The sequence below is a fragment of the Ambystoma mexicanum genome, chromosome 13 (assembly GCF_040938575.1).
Source record: "Ambystoma mexicanum isolate Mex_15411 chromosome 13, UKY_AmexF1_1, whole genome shotgun sequence".
Classification (NCBI taxonomy): Eukaryota; Metazoa; Chordata; class Amphibia; order Caudata; family Ambystomatidae; genus Ambystoma; species Ambystoma mexicanum.
Window position 1 is genome coordinate 367,249,673 of NC_090938.1, and position 27,169 is coordinate 367,276,841.

Here is a 27,169-nt window from a genome sequence, read left to right on the forward strand (position 1 = left end):
CCCAGAGAGTGGGGGGAAAACAGGGCGCAGGAGTCCTTATGAGAAGGATCTGTCTTACTGGCACTAATGCAGAGATTGTTTGCAACGCACCATGCCTGAATAGCAGTCAGGCAGTCGGGTATGAGAGAGGAAGATGAGGAGGTAGAGGATGGGAGCTTCAAGGAGAGCTGTGTCATCAGCATAACAGTGGAAGTGAGGATAGAAGGTGTAGATCAAGTGAGCCAGAGGGGCAAGGAAGATGGTGAAGAGCCATGGCGATAGGCTGGAACCCGGAGGGACGCCACAGGTAGGGAGTGAGTTGGAGGAGAGGAAAGGGCACAATTGCACTTGGGAGGGTTGGTTTGAAAGGAAGGAGGTCAACCATGCTAGTATCCGGTCTGTGATGCCTAGGCTATCTCTGAGACGATTCATGAGGATGGCATGGTTGACTCTGTCAAAGGCAGAGGAAAGATCGAGAAGGATCGGAATGGAGGTAAGGTTTGAATTGAGGTTCAAGAGCAGGTCATCACAGGTGTTCAGTAGAGCAGTTTCCGTGCCTCTGGATGCTCTGAAGCCAGACTGGTGGTTGTGGAGACAGCCAGCCACATCGGTGTGGTGGATCAATTGGGATATGACCAACTTCTCCATGAGTTTGCCCAATAAAGGGGTGACGGAGATAAGGCGATAGTTAGCTGGGCTTGAAAGGTCTGCAGATGGCTTTTTTGGGAGAGGGTGTACAAGAGAGTGCTTGAGGGATTGTGGGAAAAGCCAGTGGCAAAGTAATGGTTACAGAGGTCCGCCAAGGAAGGGGCGAGAGAGTAGAGGTTGTCCTTAATAGTTATGGAAAAACCTGGGGTGCACCTGTTTAGATGACTTTCATAGAGTGGACTACTCTAGAGACTTCATCAGGTGCGCAATGGGAGGGGAGGAAGGGTATGGGGGTTAGGGGGGGGCAAGGGAGACAAGAGGGGTACGGGGGGGGGTAGATGACAGCGAAGACAGGATGTCCTGAGCTTTGGTGGAGTAATGGGAGGCCAGTGCAGTGGGCCCGGAAGGAAATAGGAGAGGAGGATACTGCAGTAGGATTGGCGAGTTCCTTGCAGATTTGGAAAAGTTCATCCATGTTATTGGTGGCCCCAGTGATGCAGACTTGGACATGGGCCTCTTCTTGGAGCGGATGGTGAGACGATATTGCCTTTGTTATGTGGCAAATATATAGTGCTCTATATATCATTGGTATGACATCAAAGCGCTGGTGGGTTGAACGCCCTCTGGGACCGCAGTCAAGGTCAGTAGAGAGAGTAGAGCGGGTTAGTGTTGTACGGTGCGTGGGTGCACCGTGTGCAGCTGATATAATAGCCTTATGGGAGGTGCATCCTAGCATTAGGTGTGGTGGTGGAGATATCAGTTGAATGTGTGCAGTCTGGTGGGTGGACGCCCAGACTGGGTTCTGGCTGAGTTAGGCCTGTAGGACGCTTATGTGAGCAGCTAGGCCAGTTTGTCATGGGATATAGCTGCGTTTAATTAAAGTGATGAGGTGTTTATGGGGGGAGTGTTCGTATGTGAGCAGCTAGGCCAAATTTATCGAGGGGGATAGCTGTACTCTAATTGTGTGATGGTGTAGAGTAGAGAGTAAGCATAGTGATATGATCTGGTGTGATAAGATAGTTCATCCACAGAGCGCATATGCTTTGTGGATGGGCACAAAAAGGGGAACAGCAGGGCACACAGCGATACACAGGTACAGTTGGGCATACAGCGACATCACAGGGACTGGAGGGGAGGGTACACACCGACACACAGGCATAGTGGGGTACACAGTGACATCACCTGGACTAGAGGGGCAGATAATACTGAGGGATATATAGCAGCATCACAGGGATATATAGCTGCATCACGGGAACAGGGGGGCTGGGCTTACAGCGACAGTACGGGCGGTAGAGGGATACATGGCAACATCACCGGGAACAGGGAGAAAGGGCACACAACGGTACACAGGCACAGTGGGGCATAATGTGACATCACGGGAACTGGAGGGGAGGGGGTACACACTGACACAAAGGCATAGTGGGGTACACAGAAACATCACTGGGACTAAAGGGGCGGGTAATTGTGAGGGATATATAGCAGCATCACAGGGATATTTAGCTGCAACACAGGGATGTATAGCTGCATCACGGGAGCAGGGGGCAAGGGCACACAGCGACACATGGGCGTAAGGGGCACAGGGAGATGGAGGGCTGAGCTTACATCGACAGGACGGGGGTAGAGGGATGCATCGTGACATCATGGGGAACAGGGTGCACAGTGATACACTGGCACAGTGGGGTACACAGCGACATCACAGGGACTAGAGGGGAGGGTAATACTGAAGGATATATTGCGACATCACAGGAGCACGTGGCCGGGGTACACAGATACACAGGCACAGTGGGGTAGACGGCGACATCACAGGGACTAGAGGGGAGGGTAATACAGAGGGATACTAGATGAGTTGTCAAACAGGGAGATGGGAAGAGGTTTGATCCAAGGAGATCATTATTCTGGATTCAGGGATACAGTTGTCTATAGCTGAATTAATGGTCCTATTCATTGAATACATGGTCGGGAGCCCTAGTGTGTATTTAGTCAATGGGTTGTTGGAAATTCAGTCACTTTTAAGGTTGAGGTTGGTGTTATGGAAACAGCCATGTTTTTATTACTTTGCGGAATGTCATATAGTCTTGGGTGAGTCGGATATGTGGGGGAAGTGAGTTCCACAGTCGGAGCCAAGGTAGAGAAAGTGGATCCTCTGATCCTGACAGAGTTGGTGGGAGGCATCACTAAGAGGAGGGCAGTGCTTGATCTTAGGGTGCGTGGTGGGAGGTAAGGTCTTAACTTTTCTTGCAGGTATAATGGACCGGTCTTGTGTACTGCACGGAGCAGGCAGCAGGCCAGTTTGTCAGAGGCTGTATTTGAAGCCTGTCGCTACCGTTCAGCAGCTTTGCACTTGCAATGCAAAGCTGCCAGGTCGGAGTCATACCAGGAGTTGCATTTGGAGGTAGGCTTCATGCGGATCCACATGACTGAGGCAAGAATGTCCAGTGTATTAGTGATAGAGAGATGGAGGTTAGCCAAAGCAGAGTTGGTAGGAGGGATGATGATGGTGGTGGTGGCAGCGGCAAATGCAGCAACTGACACACACTTCATCGGTTAAATGACAAAGAAGGAGACTGGCAGTGCGGGAAGAGGCATCGTAGGGGATCCAGGGAGCACAAGGTGGGAGGAGAGAGTGATCATACCAGGAGAGAAGAGTAGTGAGGGTGTTGGAGAGAGGGATATTTGGGATGAGAGCATCAAAGATGTGTCCGACAAAGTGGGTAGGGCCAGAGAGAATAGTGAGGGAGAGAGAGTCACACAGGTCGCGAAACAGTACAATGGCCAAATCTGGAGAGTTGAGATGGATGTTGAAGTCCTCGAGGAAGAGAAGATTGGGGGAAGAGGCCAGGAGAGAGGAGGAGGACTCTGCCTGAGAAGGGGTGGGGGAGGGGTAGGTCCGGGGACTTGTAAATGGTGGTGAGGGAAAGGGTAGGAAAGGGTAGGAGAGGGTAGGAGAGACGGACGAGAGAGAGGGAAAATATATATATATATATATATATATATATATATATATATATATATATATATATATATATATATATATTTTTATATCATGCATGCATGAAAAGTTTGGTCTAGGGGGGTACTTCTCAAAAAATTAGTGATATCTATGTCCGCTCCGCGGGCACACTTCCCTGTTTGCTATGCGGACAAGATACCCATTGGCTAATCCGTAGTGTCGTGTTCGCGGACATGTGGTGCGTTCAGTGATTGGATGTTGAACGGTGTGAAGTGCGTCAGATTCTTTCGCTGCACCCGCCATCTTTCATTCGTGTTTTGGTGTACGCGGACACCACCGCTAACGCATATAAAACACACCATTGCACTTGTTAACCTTATGAAATACTATTTCGGAAGGTGAGGGTTAATGAGGCTGGGATGGGATGTGGCAGCAGGAGGTCAAAAAGTGATGCTTTCTTGTCACCAAAGTCATACGGTAAATTGAAGTTGCTGCTCAATATAGTGTTCACTAAGTACAGGCGAAGATTTACTGCGTCTGTGTTACAATGTATTTAAAATAATATTGCATTCAGAATGGCATCCTAGAGTTTGAAATCTGAGGCAGCCACCTGCACTGTTTGATGGAAACAGTGGTTCTGTAAGTGTATGGGAGTAGCAGTTCTCATGCATGCATTAAGATATGTTATTGCAAAGACAGAATGTATTTTCATTCTGAGTGAAGGTCACTTGGTTTGGTTAGGAGTAACATAACAGCTTTTATGGTGGTGTAGGCCGAAGTTCATGCCGACGTCTTGGAAATCACTGCGCGACCGAGGCGGTTGCTTTATCGAAAGCGAATACTTTGTGTATGCGAAAAGATGAACGTGTGCCTCACGATTAACATTTTCGATGATGACCGAACAAACAAAATTACTATTTGATTGAAAATGGGAATAGTCTGATGGTCTTGGACAGTTTATTGTGAAATACAAATTTAAAAATGTTAATGTTTTCTTTTAAAAACCAGTTTATTATTTCAAAATGTAATGTGCTACGTTGTACGTCGCTGCGTGTTGATTTGCAGGTTCTGTGTCAAGGCACGTAGGTGCTTATGGGCGCATTTGGCTACGCTGGAGAGGAACATCATCCAAAAAAGTGTACAATATCATTAGGGTTGGTTATGTGACGAGATGTGGGAGTGTTTTGGTATTACACAAGTGTCGTAATGTAGTTAAAAAAGGTAGTGTTATACGTTTATTGACTGAGGGGTAGGCTGCAGCCATGGGGAGTGGGCAGAATGTCGGGTTCGTAGTATAAGGTCATGATCCGTGCAACGTGCCTACTCGCCATGACCAGAAGGTAGAAAAGATAGGATTACAGTGGCCATGTCCACCTGGGACTGGCTTTGTGGTACAGTTGTTCGACATTAGGATACATTTGAAAGGGAGGAAAAAAGTGCTCGTGGTAATATGTTAACAGCGTTTCTTTTTTGCTTTTTGCAGGCTGCCATGGAAAGCGAAGAGGGGCCATGTATGGAACAACCGCCTTCCCTTTCTATGGTGGCCATCTTGGAAAAGGATTGTTTCTAATTCGGGACGCCATAGGCGTCCCGTATTAGAACGACACATCCTGTTTTTTAGTAGCACAAGTTACTGCTTTCCAAATCTAGATTGTTAATGGCAAATCTATGTCCTTTACTGAGAAATATAAAGTAGATGGAGTGTATGCGATTTTTATTTATTTTCTTATTTTTTTGTGCGATATTTTTAAACTGTGAAAGGTGGTTCTTAAAGGAACAATTACTCTGTTTACTGATGGCTTTTTTTTGGGGGGGAAGGACAGCTAAGAAGGAAAGTTGAGGACAGAAATGAGCAAAGAGGCACCAAACAGTAATATGGGGGGGGGGTAGGTGGACAGAGTAAAATGTTGTGCGTGTGTTATTTGTAAGGTAGGGGCAGTGTTTCTCATGCTCCTTCATTACACCAGTGGTGCTGTTTCTTGGGGAGGAGGGGTGGCCTTAGCTTATGTCGTTTTCACAGTAGTAGTACTTTTGCTAAAAGTATGTACTGTGTACTACATTGTTAATGTCGAACTACGAATAAGTGTTGAAGCTGTGCAAGAGAAATGTTGAAGGTGGAAGTTCCTACATCAGTAAAAAATGTATTTCCACAATGTCCACGAGGTATACATATTGTTGTTAAGTGTGTACGGATTCTTGGACACGTCAGCGTGCTGTGCGCCAGCATATGGTCATGTGGCATTCTTCGCAAGGTGTGCAATGAAGTCAGGTGTTACTTTACATTATGGTTATGTGCTACTACTACAAACCGATGACCTTTAGCAAAAAAACTTTGTTAAAGGGACGTTATGGTTAAGTTGCACTACTAAAAACCTATGAAATTCAATGAAAAAACGTTGTTATGGGAATGTTATGGTTAAGGTGCACTAATAACCTATGAAATTCAATGAAAATACTTTATTAAAGGGACGTTATGGTTAAGTAGCGCTACTAAAAACATATGAAATGCAGTAAAAAAACTTTGTTAAAGGGACGTTATGGTTCAAAGTAAAACCCTGAAATTCGCCAGTTATGGTAAGCTAAGCAACCATAACTCGTGCCACCACCGTGCACCGCTAAGACTAACACCCAGGACATCAAAGATGACATCAGAAATGTCATTGACATCACATGTCTGGCTCCCCCTTTTCCCCTTTGCTGACATATCTAGGCCACATGGTTTTCTTCAGTAACAGTCAGGAATTAAAAATAGAAAAGGTACTATATTTGTAGACGTATCCTTCAAGTATGTTCTTACAGTAATTCCCTTAGGGTGCAGTCAAATCATGTGATACATATGCATAGGGTAAGTAGCACCTTTGAAACAGAGCAATAATTTCTCTGCATAAAGGTAGTCAGTTAGGTTATGAACACTTTCTGCTACTACTGCTGTTTTTTTCCTTACTTCAATTTCTGTGTATATACTCTTATTTGTATGTGTTGTTGTCTTTGTTTTGTCTATAATAATGAAATTATGTACTAAGTGGTTTTTATTACCTACTTATCACATGTTTCACAGTACCCAAAACTCTAATAAGAAAACAGTTATCAGGTCACTGTTCAACATGGCAAGCTTATGAATATTGCACGTCCATCATGTATGCTGCACACAATGCCTATGTTTCTACACGAGTACCTTATTATAATGCATAGAACTCCATAATAGAATGCTACGTATATCAACACATTGCTAAATGCACTAATTAGCACTCGATATTTATTACAATGATCCTTGACACTTTTTGGTCAACATTATAATAACAATACCTTATACAGAGTTTTCATTCAAAGTAAATGTAAATGTGATGTCATCAGTGATGTCACCAATGACATTCCTGATGTCATCTTTGATGTCCTGGGTGTTAGTCTTAGCAGTGCACGGTGGTGGCGCGAGTTATGGTTGCTTAGCTTACCATAACTGGTGAATATCAGGGTTTTTTCGGTTTTACTTCGAACCATAACGTCCCCTTAACAAAGCTTTTTCATTTTATATATATATATATATCATTTAGAATAGATAAGAGATGGAGAGCACCATAGGGACGAAAGGGGGGGGAGACTAGAGGTGTACCGGGAAGGGAGAGGGACAGAACTGCACCGTGCATGACAGAACTCGGATTGGTATGATTTGAACGCGGCATAATTGTTCCTAGCGAAATTGACCATAGGCAATTTCCTGCAAACCCAATTTTACTGCGGCCTAAATCAACGAATCCATGCCCTCCTCCCTGCCCCCAATACATCCCCACCATCCCCCCACTTACCTTTCAGTGGCTGTCCTTCCTTCTGACCCTGCGGCATCAGTTCTGTCTCTGCGACGCAGGCCATAACTGATGCTGCAGGGTCCCTTTCTCTGTTTTTTTGTTTTCGTTTTTTTTTTTATTTTTTTATTTTTTTTTTTTTTATGTCCTCCGTGTCCAATGTCCCGGAACCGGGGGACTCCCCTGCAACCCCTGTTCCCATTATAGCAAGCAAGGGGAGTGGTTGACACCCCAGCAACCCCTGTTCCCCTTGTTCGCTATAATGGAACCGTATGGCCTAGTTGACAAAATCTTTGGCTGTACGATAATTTCATACAGCCTAAATTAGGTCAACTAGGCCCATAAAGTTATTTTCGTTCAAATTGGCCAAACCCACAGAACTCCCTAGGTAGCCTAGCAGATTAGAATTGAGCAGGAAGGTGTCCAATTTCCAAAATCATTTAGCACAGAATAAATGCCTAAATTCAAAATCATTTTGCATTGAAAAATTACCCAGAGTCAGCCAGCACAAAAACACAGTAAGTTGAAGGGATATATGAGTTTAGGAGGCATAGTGCGGTCTCAAGGAATTTTAGTTGCAGCTGTACGGTAGATGCAAGACTTTTAAAGGGAACTGCTGACCAGAAAGAGTCCACGAGGCCGGGGTGGAGAAGTGAGGCACTTATTGCTGGCCTGCAGGTACAAAAGAGCACAAACCTGGCCATAGAAGCTGATTGGCGGCAACGCTCAGCTTATTGTCAGATGAACCAGAGTACCATCCTTTTGTAGCGGGGAAGAACAGCAGGGGGAGGCAGGACATGCAATGTGCTGTCCGGTGGTTACGGCCGGACAGGCCAGACCGAGGCCTTAGCGTGGGTGTTAGGCAAGATTTGGAGCAGTACCCTTTGGGTGCACTACAACAACCTTGACCTCCTGGCAATAGGGACCTTTGGTATAAGTCTGAACTACACAGGTTGGTAGTGTGGCTGAGCAGCCAGGCTCATCTCAAAAGGGGTCGATGTGAGCAGTAGGGGAGTTGCACAGAGATTCACAGTGACAAGTATCCAAATAAACACACTCAAGGTTTGTTGATAAAACAATTAATAATGTATTTAAGTCAGTTGAATAAGCCTTCTTCAGAAGGGGCAATATAATAGTAACACACAAATACACTCCAAAATACACATTCTTAGTTTCTCTAAATCCGTACCCATTTGGGACGGCACACAGACACTTCCTACACCCTCAGGTGACTTAAATAACTAGGACACTGTGGCCTTTTATATATCACTGGTTCATTTAGAGCAATACTGAGATGAGTGTTAAAGAGACTTCAGAATAAAACGAAGAGATCACACAAATATTCTGTACCAGGTAAGTAATTTTGAATCCCCCCCCCCCCCAATGCAAAGTACATTAACCCTTTCCTGGAGGGAAGGTAAGACACACAGAGGAGAGAAGAGTCATTCATGGAGCCAGGCCAGCCAATGTCAATTGAGCAGAAGTCTAGGTGAGCTGAAGCGCTTCTTGCAGGTAAGTAAAAGTCTTGCACAATGTTTTAGAAGTCTTATAGAAAAAGTAGACTCAAAGTAGGGTCACAAGCTTGGAGGCTTGTGAGAGGTAGAAGATGCAAGCAACTCTAGAAGGGTAAACAAGGCAGGTCTCAACTGAGATAAAGTAAGGCTACAAGACAAGAGTTAAGTTCTCTTAGACTGTACAGTACCTTTGGTTAGGAGAAATGCTTCCAACTAGCTTCTGTTCCTGTGTGGCTCTGTAGATCCTTTTGTCCCTGAGCCTCAGTGTGGGGACAAGAGGGAGGACATCTGGGTACTCCTACAATGGGACGGTCAGCGGCAGAAAAGGACCAACTTCTATTCAGTTGCACTTCTCGGTTTCAGCTCCTCGCGTCTCAGAAAATCGCATCGCCGCGGTCTCACGGATACCACTCTGGACTTTCCTCGCATCTGGGGTCCAGCACTCAGTTGAGGTGGCTCAGGCTTGGTCAGTCCTTCTTACTGGGAGTCCGGAGGATCTTCCAGCAGCTCGGTTCCATTTTAAAAGTGATGCACTGTTTGGTGTTCCTCTCCCTCGCATTTCTGTTCCAGCAGTAGTGGAAATACAGCCAGCTCTGAGAGGATGTCCAAACAAGTTCACTTTGAAGTTGATTGGTCCCACCAACTATAGGGGAGAAGTTGTCCTTGCAGGGCTTCTCTAGTCGAGGCGAATTTGGAGCGTCCGAACAGCAGCAGGGCTCCACCGGCCAAACCAACGTTCCAGGAGTTGCAGCATGCGTATCTTCCAAGTTCTTATACAGATTCCTTTGTCCAGGGGTCGAGACTCTTTCCAAGCCAAAAAGCCTCACCTTTTATGCATGTTTCTCCCATTCATTCCAGCCTAGCTGTCAATCACACAGCAGGGTTGTTGTTCTTGCCAGACAGCCAGCCGTCTAATCACCTTTGGGTGCATTCCTGTAACCAAGGGGATTAAGCACAGGGAGTTTCGGGCACCTTCTTCACTTCCTGCCCCTGCCAGACATACTGGAGCCAGAGGCAGGCTTCACTCGTGAATCCCGCCAAAGGCAAAACAAACGGACCAAACCTGGTTTGGCGTGCAGAGTAAATCTCAAGAAGGAACTTTCCAACAAGAAATGGCGAAAAAAGACCGGGGCCATTTTGACAAAATGGGCACCCATGGATGCGTTAGTGCAGCTGTGAACGCAGCCCGCAGTAAAAAACACCCAATGATAGTCAAAAGTAAACCACTGCCACCAGCCATTGTTGAAAGGGTAACATACAAATGTTACTTGGGAAAACTAGACAAAGGGGATACTAAGTAACCCATCCAGCACCCTATTTTAAGATAGTGTGTGCTGGGTCTAGAAACTCAATTTCACTTCACTGCTCTTGGAAACAGTAGTTTATCCAAGAGAACGTATTTAAACATTTGGGAAATCTAAGACTTCCCTGTGCCACTGCACTGAAGGTGCTGTGTGTCATAATGCGAAGATGTTGCCTATGGAGTTTGTCAGACTCCAAAAAGAAAAGAACACAGAAAACACATAGAATTAACAGTACAAAGTTCAGCAAGAGAGCTGGGGGTCTCTAAGGTGGGAGGAATTTAGCACTAAACTGAAAATTCTCCCTAACAGTGGGCCTTGTCGGGTGGGGGGGGGGGCTGGCTATCGCCTGGCAGCTCCCTGATTGGCCCATATGGGATAGGGCTTGGCCAATCGCACTGGAGGCAGGGGTGGCATCTGGTCTAAAAAAATAAAAGTGAGCGTACGAAGTTGCAGGGCGGTGGGAAGCGCAACCACGGACCTGCGCAGCAGCCAGGGAAAGTAAAATGAATTACAGCGATCACCGCATCAACAATGGGCAATGCAGGATAAATGAGGTATTAGCCCTTCAGGGCATACCTATTTGCTGCTGGGTCAAGCGACGGCCCTGTTGCCTCAGACAGGTAGTGGCCTGCTGCTTCTAATGTTGCAGGTGTTAGAAGGTGAATAATAGGGTGCCCTTGGGTGAGACATGGTATCCACCTTCCCCTAGTGACAACCAACCCATCCCTTCCCCAACCTTTTGTAAGGTATTGTACGCCAGTACACCTCATTTCTCTACAATTGATGCTTGACAGTACTGGGATGAAGTAGAGGCAACTAAGAGCAATGAAGACAATGCTGTTTTACCATTCCTTTACTGGGAAGAGGAAGAGGCCTGCTATGAGTAGTGAAGGTCAGCCATGTCTCTTTAATGGGAGTCAGGCAGGACTGAATAATCATCCACACCTTGAGCCTGTCATGGGGCTGTAGCTGTATAAATGGAGCCCAACTCAGTTGCCGAGGGAATTGACCGGAGAAGGACCAGGAGGTTTGTGCAGGCAGCAGAGGGCTGGACCACAAGCTGGGGGAGTGGGGACACCCTGGAGCAGATTAGGAAAGTTGAAGGGAGTCGTGCAGGAAGGCTGCCCCGTTCCTTTCCATTCAACATACTCATTCCCCTGTTGTGGAGGACCACCACAGAAGTGTCTAAGGGGCAGAAACTGGAGCCCTGACCCAGCAGGAAGAAGGATGTGTAATTTCTTTTTTTTTAAACTTTTATTTTTGCTGACAGAGGCAAAAGGCATACACACACATCCGAGCAATAGACACAAATTTGTTGCATATACAGGTGAATACAGAGCATATAGGCAAAATTATGGTAACAGCGGTTGAGTAATAACATATCACAGAGAGCACCAAGATGCCGAACAGCAATAGGGACGTTGGGGGGATTCATCCACCGAGGAAGTGTCATTTAAGCTAATCAAGTAGCTGTTGAATGCAGGCCATATGTTTCGAGGACGAGAACGTACTGGGAGCATACCCAGAAACTCCTCCTCACAGTTTCGGGACCAGGTGAGTAAATTTAACCATTTCTGGAATGTGGGGGGGCTGGGGTTCTTCCAGCTTTGTAGGACACACTTTTTGGCTATGATACAGCTTACATTTAATAACTTAATGTCTCTCGCTCCCCCGGCCTGCCACACTCCAAACAGAACCCCCATTGGATCAGGGTCCACCTCAGTGTCAGTGATCTCAGACAGTGTCTCTATGACTTTACTCCAGAATGTGGCCAGTTCCGGGCAGCTCCAAAACATGTGCAAGTGGTCAGCGCCCTCCGCACCGCAGCGGGGGCACAGCGGAGGATCGGAGCAAGCAAACGTAGACACTTTACCTGGAGTGTAATACAGCCTGTTGAGCAGTTTATATTGTATGGTGCGGTAGCGGAAGTTTAGGGACACTCTGCTAGTATGGAAACACATCTTCTCCCACTGTTGATCAGTAAGTACCAGTTCCAGCTCAGAGGCCCAGTCATCACGGGCCCTGGACGGAAGTGGAGAGGGCGAGGTCAAGAGGAGCTTATATAATGAGGAAACCACCCCGCGGGCGCCACCCGAGTTGGCGATGTAAGCAATCGCAGGAGAGTCCCGGGGTTCAATGGGGAAGACAGGCCATGCATTTCGGAAGGCAGCGCGGAGTCTGTAGAACTGCAGGAGCTCTAGAACGGAACCCGAGTACCCCGGCCTCCACGTCTGCGGTGTTATAAACTGTCCCTCTGGATAGAAATCGGTAAGGGCGCGGTATCCCAGGGCCTCCCAATGGCGCGCCAGGGCGGTGTCATGCGTGGGCTCCAGCCCGGGAAACCTCCAGGCGGGGAGCCATTTGTAGTACGGACATTGCTTGTCGCAAGTTTTGAATATCTGGCCCCAAGCCTGTACCGTGGTCTGGACCGGATCAATGGGAGAATCAAGGACATGACATCAGTGCCTGCCGCTGCCAGAACCTCAAGTTTGACGTGGGGATGGGGTGGGGGCCTAGGGTACCAGTAAGATGCGAACTGCGCCTGTGAAGCAGTCCAATATTGCAGCAAGTCTGGAGCTGTGAAACCCCCTCTGTCGTAGGGTAGTGACATATCCGACCACTTTTTACGCACCGCGCCAGAGTGCCACAGGAATTGAGCAAACAATTTATGCAGGTTCGTAAAATATTTCCTACCCGGCCAGACAGGTACATTACCAAATATGTACAACAACTTGGGTAGCAGGATCATTTTTACCAGCGAGAGTCTGCCGGCTAGTGATAGTGGAAGGGTACGCCAGCGCGTGACTTTGGCCTAGGCTTGCTCAGCTACTGCCTGGTACTTGTCTGCTAGTAGCGATTCTTTGGCGAGGGACACCTGGACTCCCAAGTACTTAATCCCATTCGGGGACCAACGGAGCGGGTACTCGGTGGTGGGCTGCATTGTGGAGCTAGTGAGGGGGAGGATCTCAGATTTCGTATAGTTTATAGTGAACCCCGAGTATGTGCCTATGCGGGTGACGTCACGTAAAATCGGGTCCAGATGAACAGCTGGGTCTCTTATAAAGAGTAGCACATCGTCCGCATACAGCGAGATGATCTCAGGGGAGTCCTTCAACCGCACTCCCCTCCGCGCATGCCGCTCCCTGACGTAGTCGGCCATCGGCTCGATTGCCAAGGCGAAGAGGATCGGGGAAGACGGGCAGCCTTGTCGGGTACCTCTAAAGAGAGGGAACAGACCGGACGTCTGAGAGTTAACTCGCACCCTGGCTACTGGGGAAGTGTACAGTAACCTAATGTATGCTATCGTATTGGGCCCTACCCCCATATTTTCCAAGACCAACCAGATGTATTTCCAAGACACCATGTCAAATGCCTTCTGGGCATCCAGTGTGACCGCAACCGCCCCTTGGTCAATACGTGCCATGATGTTAAGCAGCCTCCTAATGTTGTGGGATGTTGATCTTCCGGGTACAAAGCCTGATTGATCATCGTGGACCATGTACGACATGACCGGGAGGAAGCGGTTGGCAATCACTTTGGCGAAGATTTTGGTGTCCAAATTCATCAGTGAGAGGGGCCTATATGATCCACACTCGTTAGTGGGTTTACCGGGTTTGAGCAGGACCGTGATGGTGGCTTCGCGCAGCGAAGGGGGAAGAGTGCCCAGCCGAAGTGACTCGTTCCAAACCTCAAGCAGCTTGGGAGCCAAGATGGCCACATGCTCCTGGTAGAACTCAGCTGTCAGCCCGTCGGGACCAGGTGCTTTTCCTTTAGGGAATTTAGATATAGCCTCAACTATTTCATCCAGCAGGATGGGGGAATCCAATTGGTCCCTGGTAGCGGGGGAGACGATAGTCATGGGGATCTGCTCGAGGAGGTCGCGCATTTGGGACTCGCTGTGCTCGGGGGTTGGGTGTACAGCTCTGAGTAAAAGTCCGTGAAGACCTCCAGAATATGTTGGTCAGACCACTGTTCCGACCCCAGGCTGTCCTTGATGCAAGTTATCTGGGTTTGGCCCCACTCACCCCTGGCCAACGTAGCCAGTGTCCTGCCAGGTCTGTCCCCCTCTCCATACCTACGAGCCGCCTGTGGGCGACTGAATTATTGGACTTCCCTGGTGGCTTGTTCATTGAAAAATTGGAGTTCCTTGCTGATCTGGGATAGAGTCGCGGGGTCGATAGATGTAGGATGAGTCCTCTCAAGTTCGCGTAATTTGGTTTCAGAGCGGGCAAGGGCAGCCCTAATGGCCTTGAGGGTTCCCGCCTCCCTAGATATGGACATTCCCCTGATGAAGACTTTGAAAGCTTCCCACTGGACCCCTGTAGAGGTAGATTGAGGTGTATTAAGTTCAAAGTAGGACTGGATGTCGGACAATATATCAGCCTTAAATACTATGTCCTGTAAGGCCAAGGACTTGAAACGCCAAGAGTTAATTGTAGGGGCGGGCACACCCAAGTCTATAGATAGCCGGATCGTTGAGTGGTCCGACAGGGTGCGCGCCAATATTTGAGTTTCCAACACCCTCCCCAGCAAAGAACTAGACAGGAAGAACATATCAATTCTGGAGGAGCTGTCATGCACCGAGGAGTAATGAGTATAGTCCCGCATCTGCGGGTGCATTACCCGCCAGGGGTCTCGAATGTCAAGGGCAATTCTATGTGCAAGGAGCTTGCGCGCCGCATTGGAAAGGAGTCTGGGGGCCGTGCCAGTTCTGTCAAGTGTGGTATCTAAGATAAAGTTCATGTCCCCCCCCCCCCAAATGATCTGCACCCCTACGTATCCCAGCAGTATGGAAGCAATCCGGTCAATAAAGTCGGGAGAGTCCACATTGGGGCCATACGTATTAACCAGTAAATAGTCCCTGTTCGCTATTGCGCAGTGTAGGATAATGTACCTTCCCTCTGGATCGATGTAGCTCTTATGGAGTACAAACTTAAGTGACCTGTGGATCATTGTCAATACCCCTCTGGCGCGGGTGGAATAAGCTGTGAAGTACCTGTGTGGACCCCATGCAGGTGCGATGCACCTAGCTAGCGGGCCCCCACAGTGTGTTTCTTGCAATAGTAATATCTTGCAACCATGTCTGTTGGCGTGGGCTATGATTTTGCGCGCCTTGGTGTAGTTACTTAAACCCCGGATATTCCAGGACATCACTGTTGTGGACATTACAGGAGACTAAGGTACATCCCACAACCGCTGTAGAAACTTACACAGTGAATGAAGGGAGCCCCCACGAGGGTGCCCCAATGTTGTGCGCTTTGCCAAACCGCCCCTGTCATTTACAATATTGTTACCCCAGACCCCAACCATACCACCCCCCCTCACTGCCCACCCACAACGTGCAGTGGAAATCACCCCCCCCCCCCCCTCCCGGATGCACGTGCCAACAACTAACCCGGCAATCACCAGGAAGTAAGGGTCGGTGGGCGAAATCCAACAGGGATATGCCCTTTCCAGGGCCCAACTGGGGCCAACTAGCAGTAGCATCCAATAAAACATAAACATTGCAATTGCAGTGAGGTGCGCTGTTGCCGTGTGGACGGCTACTTAAACATTGCGTAAGACAGCATAAACTGTCAAATAACAGGTTTCTGCGGAATACGGAGTCTTTGTAGGGTCCCAACGCTAGTCTCCAGCACCCAAGCCGGGCCACGGCCCATAAGTAAATTAAGGGTAGCCAGACCGCATGGTTGATGATAGAAAATTGCCATTGACCCATGCACATTGAAGGATTACCAGTCAGGTGAAGCAGTGACAGACTAAGCTACATCTGGTCAGTCAGCGCCAGAATGGTCAGGCACCGGATTGTGGAGTGGTATGTGAGCCTCGATGAATTTTGCTGCTTCATCCGGGACAGTGAAAAAGTATAGTTTATTATTGTGAGTAATTTTGAGACGTGCCGGGAACAATATGGCATACGGGACATTGTGTTCTCTAAGCAGTTTCTTAACCCCAAGGAACTGGCGCCGCTCCTGCTGCACCGCAATTGAAAAGTCCGGGAAGATCCTGATGGTGTGGGACACATGGCGCAAGTCTCCCCTCTCACGGGCCAGCCGGAGGATAAGGTCTCTGTCCCGATAGTTGAGGATTCTGGCAATGATGGGCCTTAGGATATCCCCCGGCTTGGGCCGCGGAGACAGGGCCCTGTGCGCACGCTCGACAGTAAAGTACGGTGAGAGATTCGGGTTGCCTAGTAGATCCTTGAGTAGAGCTTCGACGGCGTCTTCCATGCGGCCCTTAAGTGCGTTCTCAGGGACCCCGATTATACGTAGGTTATTTCTACGGGAGCGCGATTCTAGGTCGTCACACTTGGCTCTCACACTTTTCAAGTCGCGCGACAGGGAGGTGACGGTATTCTGCAGCACATGAATCTCGTCCTCGTTCGTGGATATCCTACTTTCGGCTTCGGTAATTCTGGTGCCTGCCTGGTCCACTCGGGTTTTAAGAGAAGCAACATTGGCGTTAATGTCGTCCAATTTTTCGTGGAACGAGGCGAAATTCTTGGCCATGGATTCCAGAAGTGTGGTCAGATCGGGGGTTCTCGCCCCAGAGGGAGTGTCACTTTCCGGGTCCTCCTGCAAGGACGATGCGTGTCCCATCTCCTCCCTCGGGACTGATTTGGCAAATTTATCCATGGTTCCCCTCCCAGAGACCTCCTTGGTTTTATTTGGCATTGTGGATAGAAACACAAAGATGGCAGATGGCCGCTGGGGCAGACGACGGAGTGGAGGGACCAGTCGAGGGATCCAAACAGTGAAAAGCCAAGGGTGCCGCACCAGTGGGCCCCCGAAGACCGGGCTCAGCGTGGCAGAGCGTGCAGGCGCGGTAGGTAGAAAAGGCAGCCCAGGCAGATTATAGAAGCAGTGGGGTCGGGGAGGCTGCAGGAGAGTAGGAAGCCAAGGCCGTGTAGGAGTCGACAGGAAAGGGCAACCAGCCCTAGCGAGCGAGCGGCTCCCTGATAATGAAGCCGGACAGTTGTTTTATAGAGGTCCCCCTCCAATCATGTCAGAGAATACTGAGTAGAAGCCGTTTGCCAGGTGGCCCCGGTGGAATGGGAATGTGCAGGCTCGGTACCCCACCGGGCCCGAGACACGGCGGCCCCCAGTAGCCTGTATATGGTGCGGTCCGGGCCCCCAGTATGGGAAGCGGTGCAGCAGCTTGCGGCCAGAGATCCAGGTCTTCCGGGGGTGCAGGCCACTCGGATGACACGCAGGGCAGAGTGAGAGGGCCAGGATTCACAGGAGCAGCCAGACAAGTAGATGGGGGTCTGCCCGGTGCACCCACCCCCCTTCCGCTCCTCAACTCCTTAGTCCAGTAATGTGAGCCACACAAGCTCAGGGTAGCCAGGCTCCAGCCAGCCGCCTAAACGAGATAGAGCTCCGGCGCTGTATGCAAGGGGAGAAGTGTCAGGCGGAGTCCCAGTCCGGTCGCCACGCCGGGACGAGCGCTCCGGCGCTGATAGCAGGGGAGAGGTGAGGTTGCCCCCCAGCAGGCCGCGTGTTGTCAAGGCGGTCAGGCTCCAGCGCAGCCGCAGCACAGAGACGAGCGCTCCGGCGCCGACCGTGGAGGAGGCGAGAGCACGCGGCTCCCGGCAGCGGACCTCCGCTCGATGGTGTCCTCAGGGGAGCTGCTGCGCCCGGCGGCCAGAGGCCCCCCCAGGCGGGCAGTCGAGGCCGCGCGCACCGGCCCCGCTCCCCGCGGCCGATGGAGGGCAGGGGACGGGAGCCAGGCGCCCGCCAAGGCCCGGCGCGCCAACCGCCAGCAGGCCCAGAAATCCCGTTCGCAGGCTTCCCGGGGCCGATTCGGGTCGGGATTGCAGCAAGATTGCCCGAAGGGAAGGGGTAACAGCTCCACCAAAGATAAGGCAGTGCAGGCAAAAGGAACCGCAGTTGATGACGGATTTCAGCCAGAGCCACACGGAGCTCAAGAGCTAGGCAGCCATCTTGGGCTGCTCCACAGCGCCCCCTCCCCCCCCCCGAAGGATGTGTGATTGACGCTGCAGTACAAGCATTCAAAGCGACCAGGGAGTTTCTAGTGCTCGAAACCCGGTGCGGGTGTGTGGACTGAAGTATTTCCTGAAATACATTGTATCGAAGTGGTCGTGTGTAGCAAGTAACACGTTTTCGAAGGTCTCCGACCATTGTATTGCTCAGTTAAAGGACAACAAGCCACTATATTTGTTAGCAATACACCAGAGGGAAATACTTAGTATCCGAGTGGTCGCGCGTTACAAGGAACACGCCTTCGAAGGTCTCTTCATGTATTATGAATTTTTATATAATTATTGAACTCCGTATGAATGGAAAACTAACCCTAAGCCAGAGGTCTAATTATTGAACACCGAACTGACTTAAGACTTAGATGTTATACAGAACTAAGACTTTGCTACCAAACATAATTAAACAGTTAAAATCTAAAGGCGGAAAGAAAGTTTAAAACCATACAAATCCTCATACATTGAAGTGCTGTAAACCAATCACTGTATGCTGCAATATAAAAAGAGGTGAAAAGAACAGGCAATCTAAGGATTCTCAAGCCTGATTTATAATGACATTTTCAACATATGGGAACGCTGCAACCTTATTTGAATTGCACATTTGAAAACCAAATCCAACTAGACTATAGAAGACATTTTGTTTCTTTTGGAATTGTGGCGCTTGGAAATTGGGGAAGGGAACCTCGAGTCCTGACTAGAAGCATTTAATTTCAAGGTAATGACATTTTGTGATTTGGAACTTGGGGAAGGGGAAACCCAAGACCTGAAGAGACTATTACATTCTAATTCTCAGCAAGGGAATTTTGAGACTTTTCTTTGTCGAACTGTTTTGTACTTGGGGAAGGGAGCTAAAAGAGAGCTGCAAGCTAGAACAAGCTCAGTACTTAGTGTTGAAGTTTTCTTTTTGGTTGCTGACATCCCTACACTTTGTATAATTCTAGTTGGTAGGGCAAGCATAGGTTTTGGACACAGATTCCTAAGGTGAACTCTTTGACTCAGACTTTCTTTAGTTAGTCCTTTCTTCATCCTGACTTTTGAGTTAATAAAATTGATTATTTTGAATCTGGAATCTGTTGTCTGTGTCCTTCTTCATGATGCCTTCACACTCGCCACTAACTCCTCCAACAACCTACTACATTTGAAGGGTCCTCAATGTATTTATTGTGTGCTCTTTTTGCCCTGGGTGGGTTTCCTGTTGAGGTTATGTACCTGTGGGTAGTCATTTGGTGACGGTTGTTATTGACTGAGTTCAGTGTATGCACGTAGTGTTGCTTTGGATTTAAGGCATTGAGACAAGTGTATATTTGGCCCATCCGCCATGTTGGGTCTTACCCTCTCCCTCCTGACCCTTCCATGCGCAGCCTGTGCTGTGCTGACCTCTTTGGTGTTCCCAACATGTTTTACTGCCTGGAGAAACATTGGGTAAGTTTGTGAGATACTGTGTTTCACCGGATATGCAGGGAATTAATATTAATGTTTCTGATGCTTGTTAATCTCCTTAGAATCACATGCTGTGCATATGATCCGACATCCAGTGGTAACCGCGGAGTATTGCATCTTGTCTTTCGGTGACCGAAAGGGGACGTTGGCATAGGCGTGTCTGTAACACTATCCCTATCGTGACGTGTGTAGTACCCAAAATCCCTCACGCGCCGAGGTCCCTCAGATTGTTTTTTTCCGCCCAGATAACTGGTCGCCCTACAGCGGAGCTCTTACTAGAGACATTGTTTATCTTTACCGAAGTTTCGGTTTATCCCCCGTTAAGTCACTTCGTCTAATAAGAACATCTTCGACGAAGACTACGGAGGAATTGTCTACGGCTGTAGTCTCGGCACCTTGGATCCGGCAGCCGGATTTCCACGTGGTCGGGCCTTCTGGCCGACCTGTACAGTAGGGAGTGTGGGTTCGGTGTGGCCATATTGTTATGTCTTTCCACCTTTCCACTTCTTTCGGTCTGGTCATCCTTCCCTTTGGCTATGGAAAGGACTCTTTTTAGATTCTGCCCCAAGTGTAGGGTCCGATATCCTTGGAAGGACGAGCACAGGACGTGTAACGCCTGTCTCCCCCTAGAGCACGACGAGAAGCGGTGTTCAGCGTGCAAGCTCCTTAAGCCTAAGACACTTAAGGATCGCTGTGTAAAGCGGTGGGCCGTGTACGGCATATCACGCGTGGAGCCTCCCTCCCCTACCGTGACACCAGCCGAAAATGACGGGGTACTTCGGATGACCAAACGTCCAATGCGGATGTTAAAGAGCTTGAGGTGGACACTTCTAGGTCCGCCACGCCCGTCCCCGACCCTTTCAGGCTCATCTCTGGTCTTGCTACAGGGACTCCACCCAGCGACAGGGGCGTACATAAACATCGCACTAATCACACAACCCCTACGCCATCTTCGACGCCTTCGTCGAAGAAGGCGAAAGCGCCAACGGGTCCGAGGAAAGATTTGACGGTTCCTTTGGATCATGTAGATCCAAAGCCTTCCCCGCCTTCTGCAGCAGCGCATGACGACTGGGCACACTAAAATTAATAAGGGCGCTACTCCCCAATCTACACGTGCCGAAGTTTTGGATTCCGAAACTTTGACAATTTACAAGGGCTCTATAGGCCCAAAAGTTACGCTGGGCCTTCTGGTTCCGCGGACGGCGTTTCGGTTACCGCTACATCGTCGGAGGCTTTGTCCCACGACGATTCGGTTACTATCAGGAAGAGCATTGGTAGGATCACAGCGGCGGTGGGCCTTATCCCGGTCCCGCAGAAGGTTATGGGCCAGGCCGCGGAAAGATTTTCGACGGACCTTGGCCGCGATTCCGATGACTCTTACGTGGATAGTCAAGAGCCTCTCTCAGACACCCTGAGAAGCTCCTCTTGACGCCAAAGGGCGGAGAACGTTGTTTCTCCCCACCTAGGCCCTTTTAGGTCCTCGAAATGGACTACTGAAAAATTTGAGGGATGCATGGACTGGCTGGAGCAGGTTATCAGTTCTGCTGACCAGCCTCCCCTGAAAAAGACTCTGGTAGACCCTAACCTTCAAATACAAGATGTGCAGCCTCAGGCTTTCCAACAGGAAGACGGGGCCCACATGGACACATACAGGGACATTTATACTGAAGAGCAATCCTCTTTTCTGGATAATTATGGAGAAGATCAACAAGAGACTACGGAGAACTGGGAGGAAACCCAGCAAGGCGGACAGGATCCTTGGTCACATCAAGATCAGGACTGATATTGTGTGCGTCGATTCTCCTCCTTCCACTCCGGCTCGCCAGGCCTCCCCTGTGGATGACCAGGTAGCTTTCAACATCATGTTGAAAGAATCAGCCGATTTCTTCAAATTTACCACTCAAGAGGCTTTGCCCTGAGCAGGATTTTGTGGAAGACATTATTAAGGAAAAACCTCCCGCAAGTCAATCCATTCCCCTCCTTAACTCTGTTAAGAGGCAGATAGCTCCATCTTTAGTCACACCTGCCCAGACAAGAGTCGAAAAATTATTTCGGCCTTCTCCTTCCGACCCCCTATATATCAAGGGGCATGCCATCCCGGACTGGCTGGTGGTGACCACTACTCGTAAGAGGGCAGGGGTCCCCCTTGCCACTGGAGAATCACCTCCGCACAAGGAGTCTAAAAGATTGTATGCCCTAGGCAAACGTGTCACGTCGGCAGCGGCATATACCATTCGGGTTGCTAATAATACTACACTATAAGCAAGCTATGCCGATGCCCAGTGGAACCTGTTCCAAGAAGGCCTTCAGGGGGTCCCGGAGCCGGCCAGGACCAAGTTTCTCGCCATTGTTGCGGAAGGAAAACTGGTTAACCAGAATGTGGTCAAAAACATCCTGGATACTGCAGAAACTTCTGGCAGATCTCTTGCACAAGGGACTCTTCTGAAGAGACACGCATGGCTGCGTACATCAGGGTTTTGACCTGAAACTCGGGCCTCCCTCATTAATATGCCCATCAAAGAGTATAACCTCTTTGGGAAGGCAGTCGATGAAGCGTTGGAGACAGCCAAGAAGCAGCATGAGACCTTAAAGTCTCGGCAACAAATTACACAAAAACCCTCGTCCCAGAGGGGTAATAACTCTCGGCATTCCTTTCGAGGACAAGCTTGTGCCGGACAAAACAACTACGGCACGGGCAACTTCAACAATAACCAAACTTGTGGGAGCCCCGCTTACTATCCCTCAAGTGGTCAGAAACGCGACAAGGGTAGAGGCAGGTCCCCAATCCCAGAGGAGCCACGGCCTCAGGTCAGAAATGACCTCCAAGTCCAGGTCCCCTCCCATGCCTCCACGGTCGGGGGGCGATTAACATCTTTCCTCAAGGCATGAGAGGGGATAACTTCCGACGAGTGGTTCTTAAAGACGGCGCCTTTCACCGGACCATCTAAAGATCCTGATTCAGGAGGTGGAAGCAATGCTGGGAAAGGACGCCATAGAAGCCGTCCCTATTCTTCAGGTAAACAAGGGTATTTATTCAGTGTACTTCCTTGTACCCAAAAAGGATCTCAGCATGCGTCCTGTTCTAGATCTGCGCCCAGCGAACAAGTTCATAAAACCCCAGAAGTTTTGCATGGCAACACTACAAGAAGTGATCCCATTGCTGAAATGGGGGGACATCATGGCAACATTGGATATGAAAGATGCATACTTTCATATTTCAATGTTGCCAGCGCACAGAAAATACCTAAGGTTCAAAATCCTGGACAAACGCTACCAGTTCAAAGTACTCACCTTCGGCATCGCCTCGGCGCCAAGGGTGTTTACCAAAGTCCTGGCAGTGGCAGCAGCACACCTGCGCAGACTATCCGTCCCAGTTTACCCTTACCTCGACGAATGGCTCATTACGGGGGACTCGTTCGACGCTTGTTTTTCGAACACCCAAAAAACAATAGATCTCCTCTTCAGCCTGGGCTTTTCAATCAACGAAAAGAAGTCCAGCCTAGTCCCCAGCCAGGTAAAACAATTTCTGGGGGCACTAATTCAGACGGAAGATGGTCTTGTCATCCCCTCCAGCGAGAGGGTTCAGAACATGCTCTCTCAGATTCCTCAATATGTAGCCAGTCGAGAGGTGACGGTACGCAAAGCCATGCGGTTGCTAGAGATGATGGCTTTATGTATAAACTTGGTTCCCCACGCGTGGCTGCACATGCGTCCCATGCAAGAGTGGCTCAACAGCCAGTGGTGTCAGGCCAGCGGACAATGGGAAGATCTGGTAGTTGTCTCGCCAGCCCTCGTTCTCTCTCTGCAGTGGTGGTCGAGGGGAAAACCGCCTGAAGGGGAAAGCCTTCACCACCCCTGCAGTGGAAGCCACTCTCACGACAGAGGCATCTCTCACGGGGTTGGGGGGGCTCACCTGCTTCAGCAGACGGCACACGGAATGTGGTCCCCTCAAGTAGTGTCCAATCATATAAACTTACTGGAGCTATTAGCAGTGTTCAAAGCATTGAAAGCCTTTCAGGTACAACTACAAGGGAAGACGGTGCTGATCTTAACAGACAGCACTACAGCAATGTATTGCCTGAACAAACAGGGGGGCACTCACTGTCCAGGGCTATCCAAGCTGTCCCAAAACATTTGGATATGGGCTCTCAAACACAAGATGTCTTTGTTGTCCCAACATGTTCCAGGGGAACTCGATCTTCTAGCAGATGTACTCAGCAGAGATTTTCCTCTGCCAGAAGAATACGAATGGCGACTGCACGAAGACATTGTATCCAGCGTCTTCGCAGAATGGGGGTTCCCAGAGATCGACCTGTTCGCAACTCAGGAGAACGCCCAATGCCAAGACTACGCCTCCAGGGTACCCCCAGAACCGGTCCAAGGGGAACGGTCTCTGGATAACTTGGTCGGGGAAATTTGTCTACGCTTCGCTCCCGCCCCCCCTCCCCCCCCGACTCCCCTTCTCAACAAGATAGTGCACAGGAACCAGTTACCATGATACTAGTGGCCCTCATGTGGGCCCGCCAACCCTGGTTCGCTCACCTGATGGAAATGTCCCTCTCCCCACCAGTCAAGCTGCTCTGCCCATACAACATGTTGTCTCAGGACAGGGGGGGAAACCGTACACCCGTGCCCCCAAACCCTGAACATAGCAGCCTTGCTCCTGTGATCATAGAGTTTGGACACTTGCAACTCCCTCAGAGGTGCATGGACATACTCAGGGAAGTGAGGAAACCTAATACACGTTATTGCTATGCTAGCAAGTGGAAACGTTTCGTCATCTGGTGCAATTCCAAGGGTGTCGATCCTATCGATTGCTCACCCTCACACATTGTGTTGTATCTAACCCACCTGTTGGACTCTGGGTTAGTCTTTAATTCCCTGAAGGTTCATCTGGCTGCTTTGTCAGCCTACACCACATCACAGCAAAAGGTATCGTGGTGGAAGATACCGGTGATTAAAGCCTTTATGGAAGACGTTAAGAGGATTTATCCTCCCATCTCTCACCCAGCCCCTGGATGGGATCTGAATGTGGTTTTAACCAGGCTCATGGGAGCTCCCTTCAAGCCTATGCATAAATAAAGTCTGAAAGACCTGACTTATAAGACAGACTTCCTAGTGGCTATCACTTCTATCGGAAGGGTTAGCGAACTACAGGCTCTTTCTGTTTTAGACCCCTTTGTGGACTTGAGAACAGTCCACAAAGATAAGGTAGTTCTGCGCACACATCCCAGGTTTGCGCCTAAATTTATCTCAAAGTTCCATGTGAACCAGTCATTCGAACTACCCACTTTCTTCCAGAACCCTACTAACATGGCCAAAAGAGGCCTTCATACACTAGACGTGCGCAGGGCAGTCATGTTTTACCTGGAGAAAACTAAATCAGTAAGAGAGACTAAACAATTCTTTGTCTCAGTGGCAGCTGGTAGAGAAGGGGATCCTGTCTCTAAATCCCCTATCTCAAGGTGGATTGTCAAATGCATCACACTATGTTACACTCTTGCGAAGAGAGAACTGACTTTCAAGCTTAGAGCACATTCTACTTTAGCCACTGGGGCATCCATAGCATTCGTTGCAAATGTTCCTCTTGAGTCCATTTGCAAAGCGGCAGCCTGGAGTTCTGTACACACCTTTACAAAACACTATTGCCTAGACACTCATTCTAGGTCTGATTCTCAGGTGGGACAAGCAGTACTAAGACATCTTTTCTCTACTGTTCCTTCTCACAACCCACCTCCAACTCCGGGTACTGCTTGCTAGTCTATGCACAGCATGTGATTCTAAGCAGATTAACAAGCATCAGAAGACATGCATTACTTACCGTAATAGCATTTCTGATGATTGTATCTGCTTAGATTCACATGTGCCCTCCCTACCGCCCCGCTCGGGGTGGAGGGAACATAGACTTCTTACTACTTTCTCTCTTTATGTACTCACTCACTATAGCCTTGGGCTCCCTCACGGCAGAAAAATTACAATCAGAGGGACCTCGGCGCGTGAGGGATTTTGGGTACTACACACGTCACGATAGGGATAGTGTTACAGACACGCCTATGCCGACGTCCCCTTTCAGTCCCCGAAAGACAAGATGCAATACTCTGCGGTTACCACTGGATGTCGGACCATATGCACAGCATGTGAATCTAAGCAGATAAAATCAGAAATGCTATTACGGTAAGTAGTGCATGTCATGCCCAGCACGTAACACTCGCACATGGGAATGTTGCACTGAAGTTCTTCTTCCTGAGCTGAGCTCTCCGCACTCGGGAAGTCACAGACATGCAACACTGAATCCTCCACTTCTGTTGACTTTTCTGTGGGTCCCACAAACCCCTGGATAAGCATACTTCGTGTTGAGGGATATTTGAACAACCTCTAAATACTCGCTACATTTCTGCGACTTCAGGGTAACGCTTTCCCTTGAAGGGAAAGCTTCTCTTTTCAATGTCATGAATTTGTGTCCGTTCAGGAAGGGATTCAGGCTCTCGCCATTGGGGAGTGGGGTATTTGGGTGGTTCTGTAGGGTATCGCAATGGATTTCAGGAGGGATAAAGTTGTCCTGGCAATGTTGCCCCAGCTAGTCTAGGGAAGGGGTAAGCTCTGTCCTCCCAGGAATGGCTTGGGGGAATTGCATTGTTTGTCACTCCCTATGTGACTGGTACTAAGGTAGGATGACCCATGGATCTTGCCCATACCACGCCTGGGACCAAGATCCACTTGTTTGAGGTAGCACGTGGCCGCTTGAGTCCCCACCTTGGGGACATCTGGACCAAGCATGGGAGGCCAGACCTTATCCATTCCTTGGATCAGCTGGCATTGCCCCAACCACTTTATCCCTCCCTAAATCTATTTTGCTGGCACCGCTGATGAAAACATATTGATTGAGTTTGTGGAAGCATGGACTATGTTCCCGTTTGTTCGGAATAATGTTGTTACCTCTTTTGGGGAATAGGTGGCTGGTACACCCCTCTTCTAGAGGGCTGATAGGAATGCTCAATTTTGTTTGTTTTTGATGTATAGTGTTTCTGGTAGAACCACTGTTCCCTATCTCTAATGAGAACAAATGGCCATTGTTCCTCTTTCTTCAGGCCAGCAAACCAGTGAGCAGGGAAAGCGTCGAGAGCTTGCTCCAGAAGTTTGCAGCTCAGGAGCTAATTGAAGTAAAGGCCAGCACACTGCTGGATGATGATGAGGACCGCCCTACCATAGTAATCTATGCTGACCACTGCAAGCTGTCTGCCATGATAGGTGTTGTGGCAGAGAAACAGGCACCAGAAGCTCCAGAGCCTGGCATTCGTCAGAAGCGCAGACTAGAACAAGACCCTACAGTCTCTCTTGCACCCACTTCCACCTTGGCCGGACCATCGGCTGAGAAAAAGGCGGTGGAGCCGGCGAAGAAGTCCCGCAAGCAAGCCTCCGACCTGGACCTGGAGATCGAGAGCCTCTTGAACCAGCAGTCCACAAAGGAACAGCAGAGCAAGAAGGTAAGCAGATGTTGGAGAGAATGGCGGTTTGAACAGGGAGAAACCTATTTAATC

At 49.2% G+C, this 27,169-nt stretch overlaps 1 protein-coding gene across 2 annotated transcripts in view; it reads left to right on the forward strand.

Annotated features, from left to right (window-relative positions):
• METTL3 (methyltransferase 3, N6-adenosine-methyltransferase complex catalytic subunit) overlaps positions 1-27,169 on the forward strand; it is a 643,525-nt gene that overhangs the window by 84,781 nt on the left and 531,575 nt on the right. For both annotated transcript variants that reach the window (XM_069633887.1, XM_069633888.1), the window contains exon 3: positions 26,720-27,115. In XM_069633887.1, the coding sequence (XP_069489988.1) occupies positions 26,720-27,115 (396 nt within the window). The remainder of the gene's footprint in view (positions 1-26,719; positions 27,116-27,169) is intronic.